Source organism: Anomalospiza imberbis, chromosome 6, assembly GCF_031753505.1.
Source record: "Anomalospiza imberbis isolate Cuckoo-Finch-1a 21T00152 chromosome 6, ASM3175350v1, whole genome shotgun sequence".
Classification (NCBI taxonomy): Eukaryota; Metazoa; Chordata; class Aves; order Passeriformes; family Viduidae; genus Anomalospiza; species Anomalospiza imberbis.
The window spans coordinates 12827779-12840473 of NC_089686.1; the positions used below are offsets into that span (position 1 = coordinate 12827779).

A 12695-nucleotide genomic window follows, 5' to 3' on the forward strand; every position below is an offset into this window, starting at 1 on the left:
ATGTTCGGAGAGGATCTTCAAAGACTTTTTGACATTGTTCTGTTCTTAAAAGTGAGCATCTACACTGCTCAGGGCAACTTTTAGGCAAGATAACCATGAAGTGATAATATGGTAATTAACTTTTTTTTCCCTATTTTTTTAAAGAGGGAGTCTGGGGAGAGTCTTTGAGGGCTGTGAAAAAAAAAAATATATATATAGGTATGCATATATGAACATTCATGAATCAGTCAGAGATTAGTAGCCAGGTAGCCTACAGTCAATTTTGCTGTTGTGCTGAGGTCTCCTGAAGAGGAGCCCTGAGGAACATAAAAGCTAAACAAAACAAACAAGGGAGAGAAGACCTATGGCTGCTAGCATATAAATCTTAGATCAGTAGTAGCACTAATTTTGAAAGAAAACTAAAAAGGTGAGGACTTACTTTCCTCTCTTGAATTTCATGGAAGTGAAGTTTTGGAGAGCAAAACAAACCAAAATATCTTAGTTCCATGTAACATGTAATAGCAAGCATCCAGCCAGCTGCCATTTTGAGGGTAATTTTTTTAATCAGCCATTTCAGTTTTAGGTTGGCCTTGATCCTCAGCCTGCTCAGGAATTTTCCTTCTTACGTATGTGCCTTTTCTGAAGTAAACATGTTGCTGTTGTTGTTGCCTCATACACAGCTGCTTTCTTCCTCCTGTCAGTTCTTGAGCTAAGCAAAGAGAATGCATGCACATACACAGACACTCAGTCATTTTATTTTTTTTTAAAGGAAAAAACCCCACAACAAAAAAAGAGTGCATGCTGTGACTTTAAAAATGAAAGAATTGAACAGCTGTGGGTAATAAATCGATTAATTAGAGTGGATAAAGTGAAGGTGAAGGGTGCAGAGCACTCTTTAATTTGAAGATATATGACCTTGTAAGATGCTGCACTTCATTTGCTATTAGATCACACTTCGTAAGGGGCTTTATTAAAATCTATTCTAGGGTGAACTGAGGTAAAACATATTGTTTAAAAAAGCTTTTGACAGAACATGTTATATACTTTAGTTTGCTTCAGTGATTTCTGTCACTTTTTATACTACACGTGTTGCTGTGCAAGAAAAGTTAAAGGTCTAGACATTTTCATAATATTTCTGTAAGAAACAGAAATTTAAATATTTGAAGTAATAATGGGAGCATTTACTGTTGCTTTGGCTGCAAAGCTGACATAAAACTTCCTAACTGCCTCAGTGCTAAGTAGATTTTTAAGGGATAATGTAACAGTTCCTTTCTGTGTTTGTATGTGGCTTTCATTGATGTCAATAGCAGTTATGGGCACTTTTTTCCAAGCCAAGGGCAGTTCCCAAACTTTTTTTTTTTTCCAATAGTGATTGTTAGAAATCAATCAAAGCAACTATGTCTGGCCCATACAGACACAGAGTGCAGGTCCAGTGTATGGGGGCCACATCAGCCAGGCAGAAATGTCTACTGTATTGTGTACATTTTTTATTGTCTGTGAAGAGACAGCTTCAGTGAAATCAGGGTTTGAAGCTGCTATCCACAGCAATAGTCCTACTAAATCAATAAGCGCATGAAGATTTGCACCACATTTATCACCTACCTTTGTAAATAAGTCTCAATCTGATACATGCTTTTTCCTTTATGCTGTTATGGATGCATATTGGTTGATAAGATTAAATAAACTGACAAGCTGATAGGTAGGCAGATAATCTTCTAGCCTCCTTGTCTAAGGTTTTGTAGGTTTTGTTAGCAGCAGTCATTCCTGCAACAGCCAGAAGAGGGGAATTCAATAAACTTCTCTTGATGTGCCCAAGTTTAAATGTTTGGTTTTTGTTTTTTTTTGGTGTTTTCTTTGGTCTGCTATGAGTCCTTCCTCTTTACAAGATAGTTTCGATAATATGGTTCTTTTCACTTTATAAAAGCTTTAATTTTCAAGCTCATGCAAGAGGCTTTTGGGAATGGCAGCCCCCTGTTTAGAAAGGGATTGTTACTTCAGCTTTAGATTTGAGCTCCTGTGGAGGGGCTGAATCAGGCATTGCTTGGGTCCTGGTTCCATCATGGGTCAAGCAGGACGCTTGGTTCAAGTATTCAGCTTTCAGGAAGTTTAGTACATTTAGGTTCAGTGGGGCCATTGCTAGAGAAAACATGCACTATAATAAACAAACAAGCAAGCAAGGAATTAATTTTTGGTTTTCCGAAATGGTCAGGTTTTTTTTCAGGAAACCTCCCACTCATTTAAAAACAAACCACAAAACAAATCCTGGATCATGATTTTCAAGTGGACACCTATATATGAATTTATCAGAGTCTTGGAGAGGCATTGAAAAAATGAGGGGGGGCAAGGAGGGAAGTGCTTTTTGCAGATACCACATAGTTTACATTGTGCCCAGGACCGGAATTTTCTAGCTAGCAAAATTATGACTGTGATGCAGACTTGTCCACACCTGTCCTTTATGTAAAGCTGAATCAAGGTTAAAGGAATGCTTTCCACCTTTATGCAGCTGTTCCAAGAGGCTAGAAAAGCAAACAGAACAGTGTTTTTGGCTCCGGTGAGCATTTCTGCACTGGAGGGCAGGCTCAGGCTCAGAAATTCTTGGGACCTGGTTCAAGCATGGCCCGACATTTGTTACTGTTAATTGCAACTGTGCTGTCGGCTTTGATTACCGGATGTTTCATTTGAGTGGCTTCTTGGTGTTTTGGCAAAAAGAACGTCAAAGTGGTTTATGCAAGGGTATGTTTTCCAAGCTCCTGTTGACTTGAATAGGACTTTTGTGGCTAAATAGCTACATAATATTTAAAAAATGGAAGTGCTGGCATGACTTAAGCATGTATAAATTAAATTCAGCAAGATCTCAGGGAACTGCTGCATGAAGTATATAAAATGAGAGAGTGAAAATGGCACTGAAGGTCCTTACAGGTGCCTTGTAAAACCTACCACACTGCATTTTTCTTGCTTTTTGTCCATAGTCATAAATCCCTTGAAACAAATTCCTTTTTGTGGAATAAACTCATGAAAGGATTTGGATTCCTACACGTCATAAAAGAAGGTTTTATTTGCAAATTAGAGGATGTAAATGTATATAGCACAAATGCGTATGTGTGATATTTGTCATACATGTTAAGTGAATAAGTGCGGTGAGTAAATGTGCTGTTCAACAATTTATATCAGTCAATACGTTGCAATTAAATCCTTCTTTCAGAAATGCCAAGGAGGAAGTGTGTTAGCAAAATAAAGTGAATGCCAACTGTATTTAAATGTTCTCTGCTGTATTATTTTTTAAGTGTTCTTTCTGTTTTTTCTTTTATAGGTAAAGATGAGCCTTCAAGCTATATTTGCACAACATGCAAGCAGCCTTTTAATAGCGCTTGGTTCTTGCTTCAGCATGCCCAGAACACACATGGATTCCGCATCTACCTGGAAACAAGCCCTTCAAACAGTTCCCTTACTCCACGCATCACCATCCCTCCTCCTCTGGGACCGGAGACTGTTGCACAGTCCCCGCTGATGAATTTTCTTGGAGACAACAACCCCTTCAACCTTTTGCGCATGACAGGACCCATCTTGCGTGAACACCCTGGCTTTGGTGAGGGTCGGCTCCCAAACACGCCTCCGCTGTTCAGCCCACCGCCTCGTCATCATCTGGATCCACATCGCCTTAGTGCCGAAGAGATGGGGTTAGTTGCCCAGCATCCCAGTGCCTTTGACAGAGTTATGCGTTTAAACCCCATGGCAATTGAGTCCCCAGCGATGGATTTCTCCAGAAGGCTTCGAGAGCTGGCAGGAAACAGTTCCACCCCTCCGCCAGTCTCACCCAGTCGCACCAACCCTATGCATCGTCTGTTGAATCCTTTCCAGCCGAGTCCTAAATCACCTTTTTTGAGCACCCCGCCACTGCCTCCCATGCCCCCTAGCAGCACTACGCCTCCCCAGCCTCAGGCCAAGAGCAAGTCCTGTGAATTTTGTGGGAAAACATTCAAGTTCCAGAGTAACCTTATCGTGCACCGGCGCAGTCACACAGGAGAAAAACCCTACAAGTGTCAGCTCTGTGACCACGCTTGCTCCCAGGCCAGCAAGCTAAAACGCCACATGAAAACGCATATGCATAAAGCTGGCTCCATGACGGGCAGGTCAGATGATGGACTGTCCACCACTAGTTCCCCAGAGCCAGGCACAAGTGAGCTCACTGGAGAGGGACTGAAATCCAGTGAGGCAGATTTCAGGAATGAGAGCGATCCTTCCCTCGGCCATGACAATGAAGAAGAGGAAGAGGAGGAGGAGGAGGAAGAGGAGCTTGAAAATGAGAGCCGGCCAGAGTCGAGCTTTAGTATGGACTCAGAGCTGAGTCGTAACCGAGAAAACGGCTCTAAGTCGCTGCCAGATGAGAAGTCCCTTGTCCTGGGAAAAGTCATTGAGAATGTAAGTCTAGGTGCCATTCAGCAATATAATGACATGTTAGCTGAGAAACAGAAGAGGAGTAGCTTCATGAAAAGGTCCTCTGACCAGCGAGACTTGTGTCCTCGAGACCTCTGTCAGAGAGATCCAGGTGACGAAGACTCAGTGGTAGGAGAGCTGGACCGCACTGAGGAAGGTACGGTCAATGGAAGAAACTTTGGCCCGGGTGAACCCTTCCCAAACTTGTTCCCCCGCAAGCCAACACCTATCACGAGCCCCAGTTTAAACAATTCCTCTAAAAGAATAAAGGTAGAGAAAGATTTGGACTTGCCACCAGCAACGATAATACCTTCCGAAAACGTTTACTCCCAGTGGCTGGTAGGGTATGCAGCATCGCGGCACTTCATGAAGGATCCGTTCCTCGGATTCACAGACTCCCGACAATCCCCCTTTGCGACCTCTTCCGAGCACTCATCGGAGAACGGGAGCCTGCGTTTCTCCACTCCGCCGGGGGACATGCTGGACGGGGGGCTCTCAGGGCGCAGCGGCACGGCAAGCGGAGGCAGCACCCCCCACATCAGTGGACCCGGCCCCGGTCGACCCAGTTCGAAGGAAGGACGCAGGAGCGATACATGTGAGTACTGTGGCAAGGTCTTTAAGAACTGCAGCAATTTGACGGTACACCGTCGGAGCCACACTGGAGAGCGGCCTTACAAATGCGAGCTCTGCAACTATGCATGTGCCCAGAGCAGTAAGCTGACGCGCCATATGAAAACGCATGGCCAGATAGGGAAGGAGGTCTACCGCTGCGACATTTGCCAGATGCCCTTCAGTGTTTACAGCACCCTGGAGAAACACATGAAAAAGTGGCATGGAGAACATTTGCTGACAAATGACGTCAAAATTGAGCAGGCAGAAAGAAGCTAAGGCCCCCCCCGCCCCCCATCTCCCTGCCCCCACCTCCGCTAGGTTAAATTTCAGGGGTCTAGGTAACATTTTATTTGTACAGTTTAACTATTGCCAACTGAGAAAAGATGACCTAACTTGCCTCCGTAAACATAACTTAGCATAACTATGGTAAGGTGCCAGACTTTGGCACTTAAATATAACCTGTGTCTACAAAGTTCTATTAAACCCGAGGGTTGATTAAGGCAGTAAAAATTGTGGAGCCTTTTAACTGTGCAATAATTTCTGTATTTATTGGGTTTTTGTAATTTTTTGGCATGTGCAGGTACTTTTTTTATTCTTTCTGTTTAAATTTCTTTTAAAATTTTGTTGGGTATCCCTTTTTAATTTTACCCAGTCGTAGCCTGAGATTACTTGCATTGTAGGAGAGAAACATATCTTTTAAAATTATAATTTTTGGGCCGCTGCTTTGTTGAAATTTAAGCTAAGTGTGTGTAATTTCTTGTGAGGAAGCCAGCATTTGAATTTGAACTGAAATCTTTCTTTTTTCTTTTTTCCTCTTTCTTTCTTTCTTTCTTTTTCTTTCTTTCTTTCTTTTTCTTTCTTTCTTTCTTTTTCTTTCTTTCTTTCTCTTTCTTTCTTTCTTTCTTTCTTTCTTTCTTTCTTTCTTTCTTTCTTTCTTTCTTTCTTTCTTTCTTTCTTTCTTTCTTTCTTTCTTTCTTTCTTTCTTTCTTTCTTTCTTTCTTTCTTTCTTTCTTTCTTTCTTTCTTTCTTTCTTTCTTCTTTCTTTCCCTTCCTTCCTTCTTTCTTTCCCTCCCTTCCTTCCTTCCTTCCTTCCTTCCTTCCTTCCTTCCTTCCTTCCTTCCTTCCTTCCTTCCTTCCTTCCTTCCTTCCTTCCTTCCTTCCTTCCTTCCTTCCTTCCTTCCTTCCTTCCTTCCTTCCTTCCTTCCTTCCTTCCTTCCTTCCTTCCTTCCTTCCTTCCTTCCTTCCTTCCTTCCTTCCTTCCTTCCTTCCTTCCTTCCTTCCTTCCTTCCTTCCTTCCTTCCTTCCTTCCTTCCTTCCTTCCTTCCTTCCTTCCTTCCTTTTTTTCGTTCCTCTTAAATAACCTTGAAGATTAGGAAAAACAAAATTGTACAGCGGATAACAATCTTGAAAATTAGCACTTTCTTTTGAAATTGGATCAAATACGTAGCACTGACAATGTCGCTGAAGATAGAGGCCTTTTCTAGATGGATTTCAGCACTAAAGTTATGGCAACAAAAAAGACATAGATGCAGAAGGCTGCTACACTCAAAACCAAGAAACATTCTTAATTGTGCATTACTATAGGTTAGTTTCTTCTTGTTAAAAGCTATGGCAACATAATGATGCCAGTTTGTCACTTTCTGGAGTGTTTTTCCCTCCCTCTTCCCCCCTGTGACTCTTCCCAGAGACAATAAAAGTACATCTTGAGCATTTTAATATTATTTTCAAACCTCAGAGGAGCCGAATGCCGTATTTTTTTTTTCTTTTCATAACCACAAAAACATAAATTTGAATTTAGGACATCTACTTAAGTCCATATTTGCTGTAGTTGATTACTAAAAGATGGAAAGTGTGAATTTCTCAGTGAAAAGCCTCAACTCAGGCATTTGGTGTATTAATAGAAATATTAGAACTATCTTAGATGCTGTACAGTGATGTTATTATAAAGAAGGGAAAAAATAAATTCTGGTTGATTTACCTGTCTTGGCAAGATTCTGCTCCTACTGAAGTCGGTAAGATTTTTTTCCAACTTAATTAGGAACAGAATGAAATTGTATTCAGATAAAAGCATTACGACAGAGAAAAATTAAAGCAAAGAAAAATACACCTGCTCTACTTTCAAATTCCAAATTTTTAAAAGCCTTTTTCAACTAATATTAGCAAACAGTAGACAATTATGGTTAGAGATTTTAATTATGTTGACCCGCACTTTAAATCTTTTGTTTGTGGTTAAGAGAAAAATGGCTTCTCAACAAGAAATTACATCATATTCTACTTGGCCCAAAGGTGGGTTAAACTGTAAAGGAACAGCTGAGATTAAGTGTCAGTGTTGCTAAGCATGGCATTCACAATACTGGCACTATAAAGAAAAATAAATAAAAATAATTTATTGGACAGTTTTTCTACTGCCATTCAATTTGACGTGAGTGCCTTGAAAACTGATCTTCCTATTTGAGTCTCTTGAGACAAATGCAAAATGTTTTTGTGAAATGGAAAGACTTTTAAAAAAAAGTAAAACAAGAAAAGTACATTCTTTAGGAAAAAAAAGAGCCACATTTACTTAAAAAAAAAAAATTACTGGTTGAAGATAGTGGACATGAAAATGCCATAAGACCCAATCAAATGAAGATGTATACCCAGCACAACTTCGGACATACATTAGCTGAATTATTCTCAGCCTTTTTTTTTTTTCAGGACAACGCTGCTTAGGAAATGGAATGGAAATGATTTACTGCTGAATTAAAACTCAAATGACACAAATTACAAGTTGCTATCATTGAATGAGAAAAAACAATTCAGGAACAACGGCTAATTTTTTTTTAAAAGTTAAATTTAGTGCACTCTGTCTTAAAATACGTTTACAGTATTGAATACATACAAGGGTAAAAAAGAAATTGTGTGTATGTGTGTTTGAGCAATCTTTTTTTTTTCAAAGTTTGCTTAATAGGTTATTAAAAAAATGCCATAATGGCCATGTGTATATTGTTTTCTTTTGGTGACGGGGTTTTAGTATATATTATATATATTAAAATTTCTTGATTACTGTAAAAGTGGACCAGTATTTGTAATAATGGAGAATGCCTGGGCATTTTACAAAACCAGAAAGAAAAAAAAAAATTCTTTTTTCCTTGAAAATGTTGCAGTAAAATTTAAATGGTGGGTCTATAAATTTGTTCTTGTCACTGTAACTGTAAAGTCTTGAGTTTTAGTAAATTTTTTTCTGCCTTGGGTGTTGAATTTTTATTTCAAAAATGTATAGAATCTTGTATTCGGGGATTAAAAGGTGATTGCTACACCATGTAGAAAAAGTATGTAGAAAAAAGTGCTTAATATTGTTATTGCTTTGCAGAAAAAAAAATCACGTTTCTGACCTGTACCTATTTTTCTCTTTTTTTCTCCCCTTCCCCCCTTCCCTTCCCCTTCTGGAATGGATATTGATATTGGTTGATTCATATGATGTAGGCACTTGCTGTATTTTTACTGAAGCTTGTAATTTTTTAACTGTACGCTTGTCCTTTTAAAGGGATTTAATGTACCTTTTTGTTAGTGAATTTGGAAATAAAAATAAAAACAAACAAACAGGCTGCCATAATATATTTTTTTAATTTGGCAGGATAAAATATTGCAAAAATAAAAAAAAATTTGTATGTGAAGTCCTTATTGTACAGGAAAAAAGGGGGTTGTTAGACGACCTTTGAGTAAAAGAAACAAAACAAAATAATTAAGTGCTTTTTTATTTTACTTTTTTTTTCTTGTTGTTGTTCACAAATAATTTTAGTTGTATATATATTTTTTTGTCAGAAATGGCCTACAAAAAAGTGCTGTTCCCACAGGGCTCTAAATAACTTCAAAGTTGCCTGGACCCCTTGCATCAAGGTTTTACCAGGTATGGTTGAACCAGGCTGGATGGATATTGCCTATTTGTGTGAAAAGAAATTCCGTTCCTGGAAAGGTGTCTGGGGTGACATCCCACAGCTTCCCTGCAGATTTGAGAGAGAGAGAGGAGATTTCTTCCCCTCCTGCCAAACAAGAAGATGTCCAATACATCTTCCCTCTCCTGGCCAACACCCACTCATTGCTCCTCACACCCTGCCACTGCCCCCTGGAAGAAAGTCTTTTTATAGCAAAAAGTGAGAGCTGCTGCATCACTTTGACATAAAATGGTGAAATGGCCTGCTGTTGGTACAGCTGTAATTGGGTTGAAGTAAAATTAGTCCAGGCACAGCCCTCCTCTTCCCTGTTAGAACAGGATCAACTCCGTGTACAGGTCTTGCCAGTCCATGTTATTAGCTGCTTTGCTGCTGTTCACTTCTAATTGTACATTCCATAAATTTCTGAATGTTTGAGGGACTGGGATGAAATCCTGTACATTTTGATGTCTCTCTTCTTTGCAGTTATTTTTCTCTCTCTCTCTCTCACACTCTCTCCCTTTTGGGTTGAGGGGAAGATGTGGCAGAAGAGGCACTAATGCTTTAGTAAAGGGGAGGAGAAAATGATCACCACTCTTGCAGAAAATAACAGTAAAACTTAAAACAAAAACAAGAAAAAAAATATATTGCCATGCCAAATTATTCTGCTTTCATCGGTGCAGAACCACTGGAGCAATTGGAGAGGCATGGGTGTGACAGTAGGGAGAATTTGGTCCACCTTATCAGATAGATATATGCCTTCCTGGCTAGAAAGTCGCACCCTTAAGTCTTCTGGACAAATTCTGTATCTCAATTAAACTGGTATAAATCAGGAATTATTCATCACTCTTAGTCCTGGATTATTCCAGAATAATTGAGGTTGGAATGTGGTCCCTTAAAGGCACATTTTCACTTTTTGGTGAAAACACAGGTCTCTGGCTTTTCTATAAATCCAGTCATGCCACAGAACTCAGAAGAATATCTTGGACTTGGATCAGTGCAACGAAGATCAGAAGTTAACTGCACAAAGTCCACAATTCATTCATCTAAGAAAGAATTTCACTTTTCATTTTATTGTAAGTTGTTTAGGAGTTTCAGTCTTACTGTTGTTTTTGATTATCCAGGATAGCTAACACCAGCAGTTGTCTAATTTAGTGACTTAGATCACTTAAACTAACAATAAGTCACCCAAAAGCACAAGGGTTGTGTTTCTGCAGACTGTAGTGATACTGAAATGGCCCTCCTTTTCTTCTTGCTTAGAAGAGCCGTAGTTTACTAGGCCATAAGCACAATATAGCATGGACATAGCTAGAATGCTGCCATAGTTCTTTTCACACTTTTAGTCTTACATTTTTTTAAGGTTGAATTTATTACTTTCATTGTGTCTAGTCTTGCTGCCATTGAAGTCCAGAACAAAACTCCAGTTGACTCCCTGGCAACAAGACAGGTGCAGAAACCTGATTTTGGAAAAAAAAAATTTAAGGAAAGGGTCAAAAAAATCAGCATTTCATCCCAGTCCTATGTAAAAGACAGTCCAAGGTTTTGTTTATCACAGGCAAACTCATTTTTATGGTGCTCTTTGTATTTTAGAACTGCAAAGCAAAGTAACATTGATTTAAGTTGTTTGCATTTGTACCGGCAAGGCAAAATATTTTTATTACCTTTTTCTATTACTTATTGTATGAGCTTTTGTTGTTTACTTGGAGGTTTTGTCTTTTACTACAAGTTTGGAACTATTTATTATTGCTTGGTATTTGTGCTCTGTTTAAAAAACAAGAGCACTTTTTTTTTTTATTATGGATAAAATGTTGAGATGGCTGGAGGTCATTTCAATATGGCTTAGTGAAATATTTATTGTTCCTTTTATTCTCTGTACAAGATTTTTGGCCTCTTTTTTTCCCCTTATTGTCACAATGTTGAGTTCAGCATGTGTCTACCATTTCATTTGTACGCTCGTTCAAAACAACGTTTGTTCCAGTTTCAAGTTATAAAAATAAATTGGACATTTGACTTGATCTCCAAATCTTGTCTTTCCTGTTTTTTTGACATTGAGGGGTGGGAAGGGGAAAAAGAAGGGAGCAAGGGGTTGAAGCCTCAGTACAGTTGATAGAGCTCCTGCCATATTTTCTGTCAGTTCTCATGGGAGTCCATCAGGAGAGAAATCTTGTTTGAGAAGGTTACGTGAGAATCTGAATGATTCTGAGCAGATGCTCAAGTCCTGCTTACATCCCTTGGACTTAAATAGAATGCAAGGTATATCCTGAATAGGGGTCTTGAGAGAAAGTGGTAGAATAATGCTTGAAACAGACACATTTCTCATACAAAATTATGTTTGGGGCCATTATCTCAGTTTTCTGAAGGTGCTGAGAAGGCTTTGCTCGTGTTTTTTTCCTTCCCTCCCCATAAATGTAACCGTATGGTGTATGCACTCAGGTTCGTTACCATGTTCTGCTTTTTGGATGCCAATGCAAATGGGGAGAACACTTACAAATTCAACCAGGACCTGAATTTGGGCCACAGACTGTATTATGTGAGAAGCACCAAAATGTAACTGCAGCTAAACATCTGCTCCTCCTTCTCAGCTAGGGACAAATACATGAACATTCAAAGACAGAATTTTGCACAATTTGCATTTTGAGGAGAGAGCTGACAGCTACAGGCAGTTCACTGTCCTGATGCTCTTTATCAAGACAACTTGCTAGCTAATGCATGAAAATCTTAAATAAGAGAATTGTTATTCAAACCATTATTGGAAAGCATAGGAAAGATTTGGAGTGTTGGAGACCAGATTCTGGTTTCCGGGAGGCCCTGGTCCAACAAACCATGTAGCAGGCTTTTGATTCAAAGCAGGCAGGTAATTGAAATTCATTTCAAAGGAACTGCTCCTGGACTTTATAGTATTTGGCTCAACACAGAAGTCAGGAGGGGAAGCTAAGTGGTGTGTGCTACAGAAGAGCTCCTACAGATGGTCCCTTCCTGATCTCAGGCTCCCTGAATCTACAATCTAAATTTAGGTATGTGTGTAAGCGCTTTGCTGGATCAAGGCTTCAGAGTGATATAAAAGTTACAGGCTTTGAAAAGTTGCACTCATGAAAAAACAGTGAAAATGAAATCAGAACCCGACGCTGACAATTATATTGGGCAATAGTTCATGCTATAATTTCCCAAATGCCATGTTCATTTTGGATGCCTTCTGAAGTGAACTGTAAGGGCTGTTACATTTTACTTCTAAGTTTTGTACAGTTTGCATTTGAATGGGGTGTTTTTGACACCCCATAAACATGACTTCACTCCAGCCGAGCTTTACACCACCACATCATTTTGCTGAGCTTTACACCACCACATCATTTTGCCGAGCTTTACACCACCACATCATTTTGCCGGCTGTAAAGACTCTGCAGGCCTTGCAGATGTTGATGTGATGCTCAAAGATTTAGCAGCAGCAGCCACTGCTGTGCATGGCAGCTTGTGGCTGGTAGAGTTTGGAGGTACAAGGGGTCTCTGTCTACTGCCTCTGCTAGGGAAAGTGATATATGCCTGGCAAGGAGAATTCTGGACCTCCTGGAAGCTGTAATGCCTTAACTCATCACCACTGGATATGCTAGAGCTTGTCTGTCAGAGCCCTGATTACCCACACACATTGGCATGAGGGGGAAAGTAGAATTTGGCCCTTTTGACAGAGAAAATGTGAGAAATCACACAAATAAAGCTGCAAGCAACCAAATCCAAATGAGTCTCTTTGTGACATCCTTGGGTTGGTTT

At 39.7% G+C, this 12695-nt stretch overlaps 1 protein-coding gene across 5 annotated transcripts in view; it reads left to right on the forward strand.

Annotated features, from left to right (window-relative positions):
• The window catches only part of BCL11B (BCL11 transcription factor B), a 92748-nt gene extending 86894 nt beyond the window's left edge, over positions 1–5854 (forward strand). For 2 of the 5 annotated variants that reach the window (XM_068192462.1, XM_068192464.1), the window contains exon 4: positions 3290–5854. In XM_068192462.1, coding sequence (XP_068048563.1) covers positions 3290–5301 — 2012 coding nt within the window. In that variant the 3' untranslated portion in view covers positions 5302–5854. The remainder of the gene's footprint in view (positions 1–3289) is intronic. The other 3 variants (XM_068192465.1, XM_068192463.1, XM_068192466.1) reach the window with 2 other exon arrangements.
• The last annotated feature ends 6841 nt before the right edge of the window (positions 5855–12695 follow it).